Source organism: Anolis sagrei, chromosome 3 (assembly GCF_037176765.1).
Source record: "Anolis sagrei isolate rAnoSag1 chromosome 3, rAnoSag1.mat, whole genome shotgun sequence".
Lineage (NCBI taxonomy): Eukaryota > Metazoa > Chordata > Lepidosauria > Squamata > Dactyloidae > Anolis > Anolis sagrei.
Window position 1 is genome coordinate 211,394,695 of NC_090023.1, and position 18,412 is coordinate 211,413,106.

The 18,412-nt window shown below is 38.1% G+C and overlaps 1 protein-coding gene across 5 annotated transcripts in view; it reads left to right on the plus strand.

Annotated features, from left to right (window-relative positions):
• Positions 1-18,412, plus strand: part of SORCS1 (sortilin related VPS10 domain containing receptor 1) — a 512,256-nt gene that overhangs the window by 426,337 nt on the left and 67,507 nt on the right. For all 5 annotated transcript variants that reach the window (XR_009631038.2, XM_067465847.1, XM_060768373.2 and 2 more), the window contains exons 11-14: positions 6,189-6,291; positions 7,579-7,655; positions 13,776-13,867; positions 17,017-17,124. Coding sequence is in view for 4 of the 5 variants with exons in the window: in XM_067465847.1 (XP_067321948.1) it covers positions 6,189-6,291; positions 7,579-7,655; positions 13,776-13,867; positions 17,017-17,124 (380 nt within the window). In the remaining variant the exon portion in view is untranslated. The remainder of the gene's footprint in view (positions 1-6,188; positions 6,292-7,578; positions 7,656-13,775; positions 13,868-17,016; positions 17,125-18,412) is intronic.

Below are 18,412 nucleotides of genomic sequence, written 5' to 3' on the forward strand. Positions count from 1 at the left end.
ATGAATGTAGACAGGAACAGAGACAGTACTATGACATTCTTCCTTCATGAATAAGATGAAACCTGATGTTTCAGCATAGCAACACCTCTCTCCCACTGATATTTCTCTCACTCACGGCACAACATGACAGCACCAGAAAGGAACATCGCAAATAAGCCTCTGGGAAAGAGCTGCTTGTTGGAGGCAACACAATGGTGGGTCCATTAGCTGTGTGCACAGCAGATTGTTCCACTGTGTTGGAGTAACAACCGGGTGCAGCAGTCAGGGCCAGAGGGTGGGGGTGAGGGGAGGGTGTTGAAACTTTTTTAAAGCAAATCATGGTCATTCCATAACACAAAATAATTTAAACAGTTCATTCTGTGTTTTTATATAGACTTAATTAAATCAATTTTCTATGTTAGTTACAAAGTTTCAAGTCTTAAAATAACTGAAAATGACTGTTAATTGGTAATTTATAGTTACAAAAGAATAGCACAACGTCTGTTGGAAACACTTGAAAACCGTGTCAATACACTTTGACAGAAATCAGGCTCCATTGATAAACTTTGGTGGACACTCAAGAGTGCAAGTCCAGTCACTCTTTCATGCCCCATTTGCTTCTTATGTATGTTTTCAAACATTTAGGAGTTGAAAACAACCTATATATAGGCATAGCAATGGGAACCCTACTTTCTGGAAAAGAGGAGGGGGGAGCAAGGGGGGGGAAGTCTAATTCCCCATTAGAAACCTCCCACCTCAAGGTGAAGCAAAGAACACAGCAGAGGGGCAGAGCAGCCTTAAATAGCCTGCAGCTCTGCCCCTGTCAACCACCCCCACCAAGTCTGGTGTCCTTCATGAGGGCCTTCATATCCACCTCTCCCCCATGTCTTAGGCTTTGCCTGCCAGTTATGGGTGGGCCAACTTGGTTGCTTCCACTATATCAGCTATTGCTACAAGTGATGACAGTATGAATAAATTGTCAAAAATAGCTTGAGATAGTGCTTGCAGTGCTGGAGGAACTTGTTTCATTTTTGCTTCTCATAGACTTAGCATGGAGATTTCGTTAACCAGTTAAAATTCTAAGTACACCAGGTTTATTTTAACCCCACTTAACTACAGCCCTGGCAGCAGGTATGCTGTGAATTCAACCCGTGCATTTTGTGGAGTCATTGAAGCATTTTAGTGGTAAATCCACATTAGTTTGGCCATGAAAACATAGTCTTAGGCTGGATCTGCACTGCCATGTAATCCAGTTACAGAATTCACATTCTGGCAACATAGACTCATACAATCCTGCTCAATTCAGTTAATCTGCATTCTGAAACTGCATTATATGGCTGTGTAGATCCAGCCTATGTTTTGATTCTTTTGTTCACTACACAGAGAATAATTTTAAAAACTTTACTAGAGTGTGGGTAGGTAATAGTCTCAGACATTTAATCTCTTGTACCCTCTTTTCTACATAGCAAGGGGAACAATATGTGAAAATAATGAGAATATGGTCTGTTTTCCTGCTTCCTGCTTCTTCCTCCAACATATGCACATGTATGGACTTTTCAGAATTTATGGGAAATTTAAAACACATATGTAGATTAAAGTTCTTAGAATTTGTAAGATACTTCCTGTAGCCTTGAAAGAGAAATGGAAGACTGATGTAACAGATCAGCTCACTAGGTTGTACTGTACCAGTTCAAGATTATTATCTGCATAGTTCTGTATTTTGATTTATTGAGTGCTGGAGACTAAAATATAAAATAAATGTTTGGACATAAAAACTGAATATATTAACATTTAAAAATAAGAATATATATATATATATATATATATATATATATATATATATATATATATATATGCAGTCATGCCAGCCACATGACCATCGAGGTGTCTATGGACAATGTTGGCTCTTTGGTTTGGAAATGGAGATGAGCACCAACCCCCAGTCAGACACGACTGAACTTAATGTCAGGGGGAAACCTTTATCATATATATATATATATATATATATATATATATATATATATATATATATTAGGGCTGGGCGGTTTTGTTTCGTTAATTCGTAATTCGTTAAAAATTCATTATTTTTTTTATAACGAAGCGATAACGAACCATTCTGGAGCAACTTAAAAACGAAACGAATTTTTAAATTCGTTTCGTAAATGCTTTAGATTCGTTATGTATTCGTTTCGTTATCGGTTTGAGGTCGTTTCGTTATTATTTCCGCATGTCTGGGGCAAGTTTTATAGTTGTTTTTTGTTTAATTAGTGAAAAAAAATTATAATATCACACCAACAGTCAACACAGAGGGAGAGGGAAGCTTCAGAAGTTCCCCCTGTCCCATTTGGAGGTTTTTTAGCGTATTGCGCGGTTGCGTCCGCCATTAACGAATCGATTCATTATTGTTTCGTATTTGTTTCATTAATGTTTCGTAATTTTTTTAACATTTACAAAATTTCGTAAATATCGAACTTTTTAAAAGAAAAATTTCGAAATTCTTTTAAATATCGAAACGCAAAAACCCCCAAAAAACGAATCGATTTTAGAAACACATTTTTCCGTTGTTACCCAGGCCTTATATATATATATATATATATATATGGCAGATTACAAAGTGGGGAAAAATAATATCAATTTCCTAAAGGTTTAAACATGCCATAGGATACTTTGTATGGCTTTGTTTTTTAGAGATCATGTTTGGCATTCAGAACAGATGATATAAATGAACGCAAATTCCTTTTCCTACCTCAGCTCCAATGTGTTGGCTTGCTACAAAGTGTAATCCTTCCAAGGCTGTCAGTTACTATAATGGTGTTAGGTATATTAAACTTGCTTCATGATGTGTCCATTCATTCAGTTCTGTCCTTCTTTGCCTTTTGTCACATCAGCAAGACTATACCTCCCAGCACTGCTATCACATTCACCTTCTGGGAGCACATGCCATCATGATTTTCAGGGCTGATGTCTTCCACAACATGTTGAAATGTTGGAGAGCAGGAGGAACGGTATTATTCCCAGGGGCTCTCCTTGGATTGGACAGCAGGTGAACGGATCATCTGAAACAAAGCTCGTTGGCATTTAACAATAATCTGCTTTCCAGCAGTTTTGCAAGTATTCATTAGCTGAATAAATAGCAGGAAGAGATGTAACCTTCACAGGCCTTTTCCATGTGGAATAGCTGAGATTTGGTTGATCTTTGAGGGATTATGCTAGCTTTAAAAGACTGTTACAAACCCAGGATGTGTAAGTGAAGAGAAGATGTCCTTGTTGCGTTATTTCATTTGGTACTTCTCCTTCTCACATATTGCCACCATTCACTCAAATAAATGTTAAAAACTGTAATTGGCTATTTATATCTTCTCTCTATAATGTATTATTTTAGGACAATAGTCCTATGTTCAGAAGATAACAGCTTGGTGTAGTGGTCTGAGCATTTGAGTATGACTCTAAGACATGAGTTTGAATCCCCACTCAGGGCCCTTCCAGACAGGACCAGGATCTGATCCCAGGTTTTCTGTTTTAAACTGGATTATATGAGTCCACACTGCCAGATAATCTGGGAAAAACAGAAAACTTGGGATCAGATCCTGGGATATAGGACCTGTCTGAAAGGCCTCTCAGTCTTGAAAACCAATTGGATGACCAAGGCCAAGTTACATTCTTTTAGCTTCAGAGAAAGACAAGGACATCCCCCCCCCCCCCCAAAAAAAAACCAACATTGCCAAGAAAGCTCTATGATAAGTTCTCCTTAGGATCACTGGTAGTGGGAAAGCAACTTAAAGTGACATGACAAGTTCAAAGCTTGAGGAATTATCTCTGAGAACTTTTAACAGTAAGCATCCTTTGATAACCAAGGTCGGTGTGTATCATTAGGCACCTCACATTAGGCTGTCTATTCAGAGGGCAGCCCAATCTTCCACCAGCCATTTCTATCCTAGCAGTATTTATTTTTTCTTGGCCAGGTCAGGTGGACTGTAATTGTTTCTTTGTCTGAAATACACTGGGAAGAGCAGTTGAAAAAGAGAATATGAGAAAGGAGACAAGCAACTAGCTTGGGCTAAGTATACTGGAAGGCATCTTGTCAACACAAAATTTCTATGCACACAGATTAGGGGGCATCTACACTACAGTGTAACACTTCTTTAATTGCTATGGCTCAGTGCTATAGAATCATGGGAGTTGCTGTGTGACAGGAGACACTAGCACTCTGCCAAATAATGCTTGCACTTCACCAAGCTACTAGGGCTGGGCGGTTTCGTTTCGTTAATTCGTAATTCGTTAATAATTCGTTATTTTTTTCAATTACAAAACGATAACGAACCATTCTGGAGAATTTTTTTAAAAAAACGAATTTTTAAACACGTTTTGTAAATGCTTCGTATTTCGTTATTGTATTCGTTTCGTTATTGTTCTGAGGTCGTTTCGTTATTATTTCCGCATGTCTGGGGCAATTTTTTTGTTTAATTAGTGAAAAAAAATTATAATATCACATCAACAGTCAACAACAGAGGGAGAGGGAAGCTTCAGAAGTTTTTGGAGGTTTTATAGCGTATTTCGCGGTCGCATCCGCCATTAACGAATCGATTCGTTATTGTTTCGGAAATCGATTCGTTAATGTTTTGTAATTTTTTTCACATTTACAAAAATTCGTAAATACCGAACTTTTTTAAGGGAAAGTTTTGTAATTATTTTAAATATCGAAACAAAAAAAAACCCCAAATACAAATCGATTTTAGAAACAATTTTTTCCGTTGTTACCCAGGCCTACAAGCTACTATTCCTATGATTCCATAGCATTGAGCCATGATGGTTGAAGTGTCAAACTGCATTCATTCTATGATGTAGATGCCATCCAGCTCTTTTGTTTCCTTAAGCGGGTTGCAAACAGGCACTAGGTTGAGTGGTACAGAAGCAGTGAAATACTGTAAGATGAACTAGGTGTGTCATGCCCTGCTTTGCACACCCACATCCTGCCTTTTGGTGGAATAGAGGATCCAGTCTGACCAACATCTATACATGGAATAAATGTGCCATCTTGCTCACCTTCTCCAGAAGCAAAATGTTGTAATCTGTTCTTGGTACTTGTACAGTGTTGAGCTGTACAACGTCCTCATCCAATGGGGTGAAATATACACCACTTTCACCCTTTCTGGGGGATGGAGACAGATGCCGGACATCACACGACATTGTGTGACTTTCGGCGTATGCCCTGCACCCAACTGGAACTTTCTGAAGCTGGGGTAGAAATTCTGAAGCCTTCCAAATATTGTTGGGCTTTATTCCTGAGAAGCCCTTGCTATCATAGCCAGTAATGGGGGGTGCTGGGGCAAATTGTATTATATGGTCTGTGTAGAATTATATAATGCAGTTCAGTGCAGTTCATACTGCATTATGTGGTTTTACTCAGGGAGCTGATAATTCAGCAACATTTGGAGGGCTCTTAAGAAGGCTCTATTTTATTTTGTTTTATAAAGTTAATGTTTATAGACAAAAGGGACATTTCCAAAATATGGTTTTTTGCCAAAAATCTCTTTGACAGAATTGATGCTTCCCCTCTCTCATTGCTGCATATATACATTGACAGATGATGGCTTAAGGCTATTTATTTATTCATTCATTTATTCAATTTACGCCCTACCTTTCTCTTGGGACCCAAAGCTTATGAAATTTTAAGATAAAAGTTTCACTAAAAACCTATTTTACAAAAGTTAAAAAGATAACAATTCTGTTTAAAGGCACATAGTTAAAATAGCATAAAATATAATCATATTGATTACATCAATTAGAAACAATACAAGCTAAAAACAGGGCACTTCACTTGTAAACACATCACACTACCATATTATACAGATACTTATGTCTGTAGTGTATTCGTTGTGATTCAAATTCAATTGAATTCAGTTGGGCTAACAAAGGAATGGTTCATGATTTATTGAATTCTTTGTTAATCTTCAAGAACTACCAGGTCAAGCCACATCATTTCAGCCTTGTTTTTGTTTGGTTGTTTTTTCTCCACCTTTCCCTCAATAATAGGTTTCAATTTGTATTCTAAAGGAATGCATAAAGGTGAAAATCTTTCCCATTGATTGTCATGGAATCTAAATTAATTTCTGTAAATTGTGTTATTGTATTCATAACTATCTTATTTGCTAGATACTAGTAGACCTATGAACTCAGGAATGTGTAACATTTGTTCTTTTGCTTTCAAGCCCTATTGTTCCCTACATCTACACCTGAAGGTTTCAGAGAACCCATACACTTCAGGCAACATTGCCAGTCGGGATACAGCTCCTGGGATCATTGTGGCCTCTGGTAAGAAATGTTTCAATTCTCTATATACATATGATTATAATTATACATCACATTTTAGAAAATGAACACTCCAAATGATGTGATTTGGTGGGTATGAAGGTGCATCTACACTGTAGAAATAATGGAATTTGACTCCATTTCAACTCCCATAGCTGAAGCTATGTGGTTTAGTAGGGCACCAGCATTCTATGGCAGAGAAGGCTAAAGACCTTGCAAAACTGCAGCTTCCAGGGATTCCATAGCACTGTGCCATGTCAGTTAAATTGGTGTTAATTCATTAATTTTACAGTGTAGCTGCACCCTGAGTTGCCATCTAGGGTACTCTTGATTCACATTTCCTGCATGAAAGGCTTGAACCAAGCTCCAGTCTGTCACCTTTTATCTCCTTGCTGATGATTACATCAATGTTTATTTTCCATGGCAGCACATGATAGGTGTGAAGGTCTGATATTTTGAACTAATGTATAAATAATTATTATTACTCACATAAAAGACTAAAGCAGCCAACCACAAGACATTAAAATACTTAAATTTTAAAGGCAAATGAATGTGGGAAGCATTCCTGATTTTTGAATCAATATGTGTGCCAAGGAATCTTGTAGCACCTTAGAGAATAACTTAGAGAATGAAACTGGTAACATAGGCTTTTGTAGGCTAAGTGTACTTGCTCAGATGCAACTTTAAACTTAAGTTGTGCCTACACGGACCCAAATAAGATGGGTTGAAGAGCTCCAGAGCTGCTCTGATGTAGCCTGTGAGCATCCCCTGATCTCTTTGATCATCCACATTGTGCTGCACCCTCACCAAGAAACAGCTCCTTGGCAGAGGCATGCTGGAGATGTCACATTTCTGGCACATAGCAAGATATCTTGGTATGACATGTGATATCACTGTCATCCTGCATATTGATAATGGAGCAGCAGTGAGAGGCATAGACATTGGATTGATCTGGATTTCGCCTGGTAGTTGTCCACACCTCCAAAACTCCAGGATCTTTCTGCATTTTCCTGGATGTTCAAGAATACATTCCTGGCACTCTTGATCAGCATTAAAGACTGGATGCAGCACTTGAGCTGCAGATTCAACTGTCTTATGGAATACCTGCAATAGCTAAGCAACGAGTCCACTTTATTTTGGTATGTTGACATCCTTTGTCTACGAAAGCTTATGCTGCCAACTATGTTATCTCAATTAGTTTCAAAGATGCTACAAGAGCCTTTTGCATGTTGATATTGCAGATTAACATGGCTATGTCTTTGAGTTCATTTAATAGTGTTGTGCTTACAGGTAACATTGGAACAGAGTTGTCAGACCAAGATATCAGCATGTTTGTTTCATCTGATGCAGGAAACACTTGGAGACAAGTGAGTAGCAAGGGCAAACAATGGGGGCAAAAGATACAAACTGTCCTTTCAATGACACTAATATTTTTACTATCTGAGATAAAGAAAAAAATGCATCAGCATGGGATTGGTCTGTGCATTGGCCCCTGGTCTTATTTGGGGCCTAGTTTGATGTCTGGTGTTTCAGATGATGCCCTGAGACACTTCATGTTGATCTGAATCTGACTCAGAGTTTGGATCCAAGTTGTAAACTATTACTATTCCTTATAGTGGCTCCTCTTGGGAAATCTAAATTGCAGTTTCTTTTCTTTTTTCACACATCTGGATAAATTCTGAATACATTTTGGAATTGTTTGGAGCTTGACTGGGCTGGATCTGGCCCAATGCGGTGTCCCTATGTTCATCAGACCTACTACTATGTCACTAGCTAAAAGCAGCTTCCCCACAGAACCTAGCTGGTGATATTTCTTCTGCTGATCACATGGCGAGGTGTTCTGTTGTAGCCTATCAGATATAATCTCACCAGAAATGTCCAGTCAGGGAGCTCTTTTGTCTGGTAAATCGGCTGCAGTGGTCCCAATGCATTATTAATCTGGACAGCTGTCTGAAACCTATGGTGCTACCATGTTGTGTCCTGATCAGCTCCAGATTGTTTCAGGAGATGTAGATGCAACCCAAGGACTGCCATATTGTATCATACATGCATCATGGCGAATCCATGGGATCCCATCATGAGGCATGGAGAACCCGTTCCTCCATGCCCCACATCACCAGACTTACTTTGACCCCCATCCCACAGGGGGAGCGTCACTGCACAGCTTCCCTCCACTGCTCCAAAGGCAAAATGGGAAGCCTCCTATGTTGCTGCTGACACTGTGTTCACCACTTTCTCTCTCCTATGGGCATGGTGTCTGGCAGGAAGTCTTTGTGCATTGTGTAATAGGCTCTGTGTCAAAAGTGGAGAGCAAGCAGCATATGACAGACAAATAATCCTGTCTAATGAGGTAGAAAGTCTCAACGTCTTTGCAATAAACCCAAGGATCTCCCGTAGCATTATTTTGGCAGGCCCCACAAAAACATAATATATTCATTAGACCTGGATTATCTATCAGCAACTTGTTTTCAAATAAGATTTTGATAAGAACAAAGTCTCCATTTTCTAAATGACAATATTTAATTTTATATATTTAGAAAGCCAGGCTAGATTTTGAATCTAGGACATCCTGTTCCTAGTTTAATATGAAATATTGTCTATCTATTGTCTTAGTAAATATTGAGTTGAATCTTGTCATTATCTATTGTATATGAAATCCTTAGACAGTGCTAGTCATTGATAATAGTCTACTTCTGGTACAATGCAGTCTAACTGCTTGATGTAATACTTTTTTCTATTCCATTTAAATTCATTGCCTTTCTATTTCTCTTGTTGATCCTTGCTCCAATTCTTATTATTTTATGAGAACAGGAATATGTCATTCATTATTTACATGCTATTACTCATGGTGAAATATCCTTATTAACTTGTAATGGAAGTTATACTAACCTTACCTCCTTGTTATCGGAACCTTCGGAAAACACTGCATATTCCAGCACCATCCAAAGCTGCCAGTAAAATCTGCTGCAAATATAAAATAGCTTTTAAAATGCCACGTAAAAATTGAAATGTAAGTTTAGCAGAGTAATACTGAGCAAGCATGTCTAATCGGAAGGGAAGTCTTGTTTCATTCAGTAGGAACTATTCTCAACAAAATGTTTAGAAATCCTGGGCACATTTCCTTGGGATTAGTTCTTACTGAATACAGTGAGGTGTTGTAATGGATCCCTGCATTTTACTCACTCATATCTTCAGAAATACCTCTCAACAAAGGACATGGATAGACAGCAAAATCCTCTCATAGCTTAGTTTGTCTATATACCTAGAAGCCCTAGAAGACTTATTAGTACATCTGAATTTTCCTCTTGGAAGCTGGTCATTTTGAAGAGTTGCTTTGTGGAAGATAATTTCCTTTTCTCTTCATTTGAATAGAAAGGAGACAAGGAAGATCCAGGGGTAATATTTACATTTGACTGAGTTTTATTACCTAGTGGCTTGCTCATTTCATTTGGAAAGCACTGTTTCTTGGTATTTCGTGTACTATGTTTTTTAATAAGTGAAATTCCCTTCCAAATTAAAATTGGCTCAACTTTCCTGCCTTGTATTAGTTTCACTGGTATATTTGATACATTGGCCTCATTTCAGAGAAGTTAAAAATCCTATTTTGGCAGATCTGGGAAAATATTATCATTCACCATAATTCTATAAGCATAATGTCTCACATATCCAGGACAAAATCCACGGACATGGATTATAGTAATATCATCTCTGTGGAGGATTAGGTAGGGGGTGTTTTGCAACTTGTTTCTTATTACGTTGTTAATTTATATCCTGCCCTTTTACCTCAGCAATGGGACTGAAGGGAGGCAGATTACAACATGCCATATTAAGAACTGTACAAAAGCATCAATATAAAGTATAAAACATAAAATTTTCTCAAAAGACAATTAAACAAGTCATGAAGTTAAAACCATTATAATTATTAAAATATTATATTCAAGCTACAAAACAGCACAAAAGAGCATTAAAAGCCCATTCCAATCAATTTCTGAAAGCCTAACAACATATGGCTATTTTGATTTACTAGTGGAAGGAAAGCAGCGAAGAGGGCCATCCTAGCCTTAGAAAGGAAGGAATTCCAAAGTTTAGGAGCTGCCACTGAGGAGGCCTCATCTGCATTTGCACTAAACAAGATAAAAAATATTTTGTCTTACTTTTAAAAGCTGGAAATAAAGACAGACTAGTTTGTGAAAAGTATATTTCTAAGACAGTGATTCCCAGCCTTTAGTTCTCCAGGTGTTTTGTACTTCAGCACCCACAATTCCTAACAGCTGGTAAGTTGGCTGGGATTTCTGGGAGTTGAATCCAAAACAACTGGAGGACCAAAGGTTGGGTGGGAACCACTGTTCTAAGAGGACATATAACATATAGTGAGCTCAAAATAATTATATGGAGTCAATACATAAGAATTTTACTCCGGCAAATTTCTTTAAAGTTCACATAAATTTAAGCAAAACAAATCTTCTGGAATAAGATACTGGTGAATTAGAGCTTTAAAATATCGGGGGGAGGGGGCGTTAAGGGAAAAAGCTCATGAGTAAAACAAGTTTCAGTTAATTTGTCTCAAAATTAGAAATGATGATTTCCAAACAAATGTTTTCTTCTCACCATCCTTTGTTTGCTTCCCTGCCCGTTAAGTTAATTGCATATCCATTACACCGAGTACAAGCGTTTAATGAGCTTTGGCAACTGGGTAATAAGATGCACAACACAATGCTTGGTTGTTGTACCTCAGTAAATATGTTTTCAGTAAGTAGTTGGCATTTAATTAATATGCAATAACTATCCTCATAAAGTGGCATCAAGTACATACTTAAGTGGAATTAACAAAGCAAAGAGGAAGTGCTGGACTGATACTTACTTTGTCTTTTGTACATAAAATGTTGAGGATCACTGCTTGTCCTCTTGACTCTAAGAATATCTTTCAATGTGTTTATGGCTGCTAATTAAAAATCCACCATAGCAAAGAAAGTTTTCCAGATTACCCATGACATGGCTCTGGCTCTCTCGATTATTCAAAATCAGGCATTTAGGAGTTCTCAAATATGGAGAGTTATATAGAACAGTTCTCCATAACAGCAAATACTCCTCCAATGGTGAATTTGCTATTTCTTGTGATCTGTCATTAGAAACATTCATCTTAGGGCCCATCTACGGAGGCCTGATGTCCAATTTTTTTAACCGGATTGCCTTCCGTGATCCTAAGGGTTAATCCCCACAGCCACTCTGCTTTTTTGGGTTCTGGTAGCCCAAGGGAGTAGGATGGCCATTCCACCATCCCTTTCGAGCCCCTTGTTTCCTTGGTAAACTTATTAGAGACAATAACAAAATGAAAGTTGCAGACTGTTATCCACACCGTGTTGTGTTATCATTAGCTATGTTAATCTGTTTACAGTTGCAAATAAGTCACAAGAAGAAAATACATAACGTATACAGAGTTTGTATCTTCGCTCTTTCATTTGAACTTTCCAAACAAAGGATAATTATTGGGAAAATATTTACACAGTCTTAGAATTGTCTTTGAGAACAAATTGTCCAAAATAATGTCCATATAATCCAAAATGATACCCGACAAGGTCCCCAGGTTGAGACCTTGGGGGACTTCGGGGGACTTCCCCTTCTTCGGGGGACTTCCCCTTCTTCAGGATTTCTATGACTTCTTTATATAAGTGTGTGGTTCACAATAAATCTGTTATCAACGCTACGAAGCTGGCCCTACAATTTGGTTTTTGATAGTGAGCCTGAAACTTATTAGAGAGGTTTGCCTCCATTTGCAGGCCTCTCATACCACGGCAAGTTATTTTTACACTACAGGAACTTTGGAGAGGGGAAGGGGGATTTTCCTCATCCACTCTCCAAAGCTACTATCACGCCATTTTGATGTGGCAGGAGCTTGCTTCTAGAATCTGCAAATGGCGGAAGGCCTCTGTGGTAAATTTTCCTGGGGCTAATCTGCAGCTAATTTCAAGGAGACCAAAATTAGGTCTCGTGTGTGTGTGTGTGTATGTATGTATGGAGCCCCCAGTGGTGCAGTAGATTAAAGTGCTGAGCTGCTGAACATGCTGACCAAAAGGTCACAGGTTTGAATCTGGGGAGCGGCATGAGCTCCCCCTGTTAGCCCCAGCTTCTGCCGACCTAGTAATTTCAAAACATGCAAATGTGAGTAGATCAATAGGTACCACTCTGGTGGGAAGGTAACAGTGCTCCATGCAGTCATGCCAGCCACGTGACCTTGGAGGTGCCTACAGAGAATGCTGGCTCTTTGACTAAGAAATGGAGATGAGTACCAACCCCCAGAGTCAGATGTGACTGGACTTAATGTCATGGGAAAATCTTTACCATTACTATAGCTATAGATACAGATATAGATGTTGATAAAGAAAGGTGTCTGCACGGCTTGCAAATAAAACATTATCTGATTTTGGGGTGGCTTTTCTTGCTTACAATAAATATCTTAATTAAAGTGGAACAACAGTTTCATTGCCTTGAATTATGTGATCCTTGCCCTGTGGGTAGCAGGACATATTTTAATCCAAGTGAGAAATCCACTGGATTCCCACGACAGTTCAATTTGTCTAGGGACTGTTTCACGTGGTCCCTGGCCCTGTTTTGTTTCACCGGCAGTTGCTGGAAAAAATGGCAGGTGTGTTTGGCACCTTGTGGTGCCCCTTGTGGCACCCCTTGTGCCCTCCCTCCTTCCCATCACATGATGGGGATGGGGCAAGGAGCTTTGATGCCTTGTACCCATCAGATGAAGGAAAGGGCAAAAATGTGGCTAGGTCTGATCTACCCAAAAGCCACTTACCTCTCAGTTGCTGCAGACGTCCTCGGCACTAGGAGTATAAATGGGATGATGTGTACCAAGCGCCATTTATTTATTATTTATACATACTTTCTTTTATACTCCACACTCCCTCCCTCATTGAGGGACTCAGAGCAGCTAATGTGATTATGCTCATCAGGCACCATCTCCAAAGTGCTTCAAATGGGCAAAAAAAAACCCCAATTTGATAAAGTGGTAGGTGGTAGTGTTCATGTCCCTATTTCTATTCCAATAAATATGTTTTTATCAAAACATTTCATGGCCAGAATCACTGGGTTGTTGTTTGTTTTCTGGACTGCATAGCCATGTTCAAGTAGCATTCTCTCCTGACATTTCTCCTGCAAAATTGTTGCTGTTATATGTATTCAAATCAATTCAAAATTATTTTGACCTTCTCATGGAATTTTTTGTAAGGTTTAATCAGAGTTTTGACATTATTTTCTCTTAGGCCAGCAAGTATCATTTGTGAGTGACAGTGGAATTTGAAACCTGGATTTGAACCCAGATCACTTAGACTCCTGGGCCAACACTCAAACCACTACACATACAGCATCTCCTTTTTAGTATATCTTGTTTGAAAAAGAAGCCTGTCACTGTTTAGTCACAAAATTGTTTCCCACACTGAGCAGCATTAAATATTGTGTCTGTTTATGTGTTATCCCAGATCTTTGAAGAAGAGCACAGCGTTCTTTATCTGGATCAAGGTGGGGTTTTGGTTGCCATGAAACATACATCTCTGCCTATCAGACATCTCTGGTAATTACTGTGACTTTTCTGATCTCATTAGTCATAGAGTCCTTCATTATATATTACATGCCACTGGCAGTTGGGCCATGACTAAATATTTCAACTAAGTGCCACGATACGCCAATTAAGAAACTTACACGCTTTCTCTCTTGATCACACTAAAGCAATGATTGCAGTTTCACACATAAGATCTACAACAAAAGAAATCCTATAGTGTTCATATTGAATTGGGTTAGAATGAAGCCGTGGCATTGTTTTATAGATGTCTTACTGAATTAAAAATGTAATAACAATTTGCACTCCATGTTTGACTCATTTTTAAATGAAGATAGGATTTCCATATAAATGTTAGTTTCTGGAGGATGGGAAAATCAGTTGCTGCTAGTCACAATAGCTAGATATTATCTGCAGTGTGAAAGGCATGAAGATGGTGTGTGATATTATACTGACACCCTAAATATATATTTTCCATAGATTTGTCTGGCCGTTGTGAAAGAGAATGCTACAACAGATAGAACTTTAATGTGGGGATAGAAAGAATGTTTGAAAATATTCAAAAAAACATTTTTTTACTGTCAGTAAACTCTAATAAGAAGAATTCTGGGGGCAGGTAAACATCTTCATAGCTTGGGATCTATTCTGCACAAAATTTGCATATGGTTGTTTTGCTCAGGAAGAAAACATTTTCTGCAAGGAAACAGAATTTGTTGGATTTTCTGCAAATGAATTAATATTTGTTTTGCATTGAAATATTATTTTCTATGTATAAAATGTTGTTTTCTAAGAAGAAAATTATGCTTTCTGTGCAAATCAACTACATGTGAATTTTAGGAAGAAGAAATCATGAACTACAGCTTTTTTTCCTGTGCACAAAACAACATTTTCTGTTTGGGAATTATTCTCCATGTGGAAGATTCTGTTTTCTGAGCATAAAGTGCTGTGATCTAAACAAGACAAGACACATTTTTTCCTTTAAAAATTGAAATGGAATTTGAACTTCAGAATAGACAGAAAACAAAGAGGTAGACAGAACTTTTAAGTTACGAATAATAGGTTTTTTAATAGTGTTGGTTAGCATTATTAAAGAGTTTCTCAGGTAGGAAACAACTGGTCATACCATTGTGGGAACTCTGGAGTTTCAGTCAAAATATGTAATATTCCTAGCTCTATATGCAAAAAAAAAAAAAATGCCCAGTATTCTACAGAAGCTACTTAGTTGATGACCCACCAATGAAATAATGAGACCGTACCAGAACACTGGGTAAATTGGGTCATCTTTATTGAAATATTTATTATCACTGTGAACCAGAGATATCCATAACCAAAAAGGGGGTGCACTGATATGGAAAAGGTGATGCCACCTAACTGAGGCAAAGATACCAGAACTCCAAGGTAAACCCAAACCTGGGCTGTTCCCCGCACTTGAAAGACTTCCCCAAGGCCTTGCTCTTCCTGAGCCTCAAAGTCAGGGAGTAAGGTTCAAAGTCACCTCAAAAAAGAGTCTCTAGTCCAGTGTTTCTCAACCTTCCTAATGCCGTGACCCCTTAATACAGTTCCTCATGTTGTGGTGACCCCCAACCATAACATTATTTTCATTGTTACTTCATAACTGTAATTTTGCTACAGTTATGATTCGTAATGTAAATATTTGATATGCAGGATGCATTTTTATTCACTGGACCAAATATGCCAAAAATACCCCATATGCCCAAATACCCCATATGGGGTTGGGGAGGGTTGATTTTGTCATTTGGGAGTTGTAGTTGCTGGGATTTATAGTTAACCTACAATCAAATTCTGAACTCCACCAGCAATGGAAAACTTGGCACACAGAACTCCCATGACCAACAGAAAATACTGGAAGGGCCTGGTGGGCCTTGACCTTGAGTTGGGAGTTGTAGTTCACCTACCTCCAGAGAGCACAGTGGACTCAATCAATGATGGGTCTGGACCAAACTTGGCACGAACACTCAATATGCCCAAATGTGAGCACTGGTGGAGTTTGGGGGAAATAGACTTGACATTTGGGAGTTGTTGTTGCTGAGAATTATAGTTCACCCACAATCAAAGAGCATTCTGAACCCCACCAACCATAGAATTGGGCCAAACTTCCCAGACAGAACTCCATGAACAACAGAAAATACTGTGTTTTCTGATTATCTTTGGCAACCCCTCTGACACCCTCTCGTGACCTCTACAAGGGTCCTGACCCCCAGGTTGAGAAACACTGCTCTAGTCTCACCTCTCAGTCCCAAAACCTAAAGAAATGATTTCAGAAGACTTTCTTCCACACTTAAAGGGTGCCATGGGTGTTGTCCAATTTTCATATTCATAAAAACCTGCCAGTGATCAAAACCTAATCACAAACCAAATCCAAATCCAGTTCCCCAGTGCCCAGTTCAAAGGGTGTAGTAGCAAAAAAATAAAAACAAAAAAAAATCCTATCCGGCCCATAGGTGACCAGTCAGACTCACATTGCTGCAGAGGTGTGTTGGTGGGTCAACACCAAGTTTGCAGAGACAGGGAATGGGAGTTGCCTTCTTGAAATAGTTCCCCCAAGCCCCAACCCTTTTCTTGCGAGAAGTTAACAGTATATTAAATTTGTCAAGACTATAGTGAATCTGCTGTTAATTTTACTTTTTCACTGTCATGAGATTCCATAGAAAATACACACTATGGGGGGAAAAAAGAAAATACACACTATGGTTTAATATTAATTTATGAAGCAGGTCATAGCTTTACACATGTTTGCATACAACAAACCTTAGGTTTAACAGCATTTTTAGGTGAGGCTTGAAAAACTCCACTGCTTATATCAACAATACTTAGTTAGGAGGACCAGTGGTAGCTTCTTGATGATTTTCAACAAATGGCTGTGGCTGATTCCATGAGACAATTAATATATCTCCATAAAACACTAATATTCACAGTGTTCATTTGGGAAACCCTGAGGTGTTTTTCTTCATGGTTAGTATTTTGATGTTTGAAAATCTTGCAAATCATATTTCTAAAGGTTCACATTTTTCTGAAACCTGTTAGAAAAAAGTATTTTATTTAGTACATCAGGTTTTTAGATGTTTAGTTTATCATGATCTTCTTTAATGCCGTCTACAGAAAAAAATGGCTCCCATTGTTCTTGTTTTTATTTTCTCTGCCAGGTTAAGTTTTGATGAAGGAAGGTCTTGGAGCAAGTACAGCTTCACTTCTATCCCACTTTTTGTTGATGGGGTCCTGGGAGAACCTGGAGAAGAGACCTTAATAATGACGTATGTGAAAAGTATTACATAGATAATAGGCCTGTGTAATCAATGAAAAAAAAGTTTCAATACTCATTATGAAATTAGGGGGTGGGGGAAAATTGTTTCTAAAGTGTTTCCAAAATTGGACATGGTCTGTATCATAAATGTAAGGAGTTAACTCCTTTTCTGTTACTTTTCATTCAGTAATTAATTGTGCCAATGTAGAAACATCAGGGGTGCCTTTCTCCCTCATTGTTAGAGCTACAATCACAGAACATATTTACCGCTATTATCCCATCAAGTTTCAGAATGTTTCACTCATCCATGGAGTTTCAAGGAATTATCAAAATTTTTACAAACAACATTTTAAAAAGAAAACTAGAATAGCTATCTCCCTGAATTTTCTACAGAATGACACAAACTAACAGAAGATCATTCCCCTCCCCTAAGTTTCAGAAATATTCATACATCTGGCTTATTTTCATACATGCGGCTTATTTTGGGATTTTCTAAAATGCTGATACTTTTTTTTAAAAGCCACAGCAACTATCTCATTGAATGTCTGTCATAAAATGTCAATTTAGTAGGCCTGGGTAACAACGGAAAAATTTGTTTCTAAAATCGATTCATTTTTTGGGGTTTTTTGCGTTTCGATATTTAAAAGAATTCCGAAATTTTTCTTTTTAAAAGTTCGATATTTACGAAATTTTGTAAATGTTAAAAAATTACGAAACATTAACGAAACAAATACGAAACAATAACGAATTGATTCGTTAATTGCGGGCGCGACCGCGCAATACGCTAAAAAACCTCCAAATGGGACAGGGGGAACTTCTGAAGCTTCCCTCTCCCTCTGTTGTTGACTGTTGGTGTGATATTATAATTTTTTTTCACTAATTAAACAAAAAACAACTATAAAACTTGCCCCAGACATGCGGAAATAATAACGAAATGACCTCAAACCGATAACGAAACGAATACATAACGAATCCAAAGCATTTACAAACGAATTTAAAAATTCGTTTCATTTTTAAGTTGCTCCAGAATGGTTCGTTATCGCTTCGTTATAAAAAAAAATAACGAATTTTTAACGAATTACGAATTAACGAAACGAAACCGCCCAGCCCTACAATTTAGGGGTTTCTTTCCAGCCCAGCACTGATTTACTCACTTCAAGTATCAATCAGTCCTCCTCTTTGCAGATTCAACAATTTATTGGAACTCTGGCTGCTGCTAGGAGGGAAAAACCTTCAGGGAATGTAGTTCAGGGCAGGAGCTTTTGAATTCTCTGCTATAGGTCTCCTTGCCTTCCCAA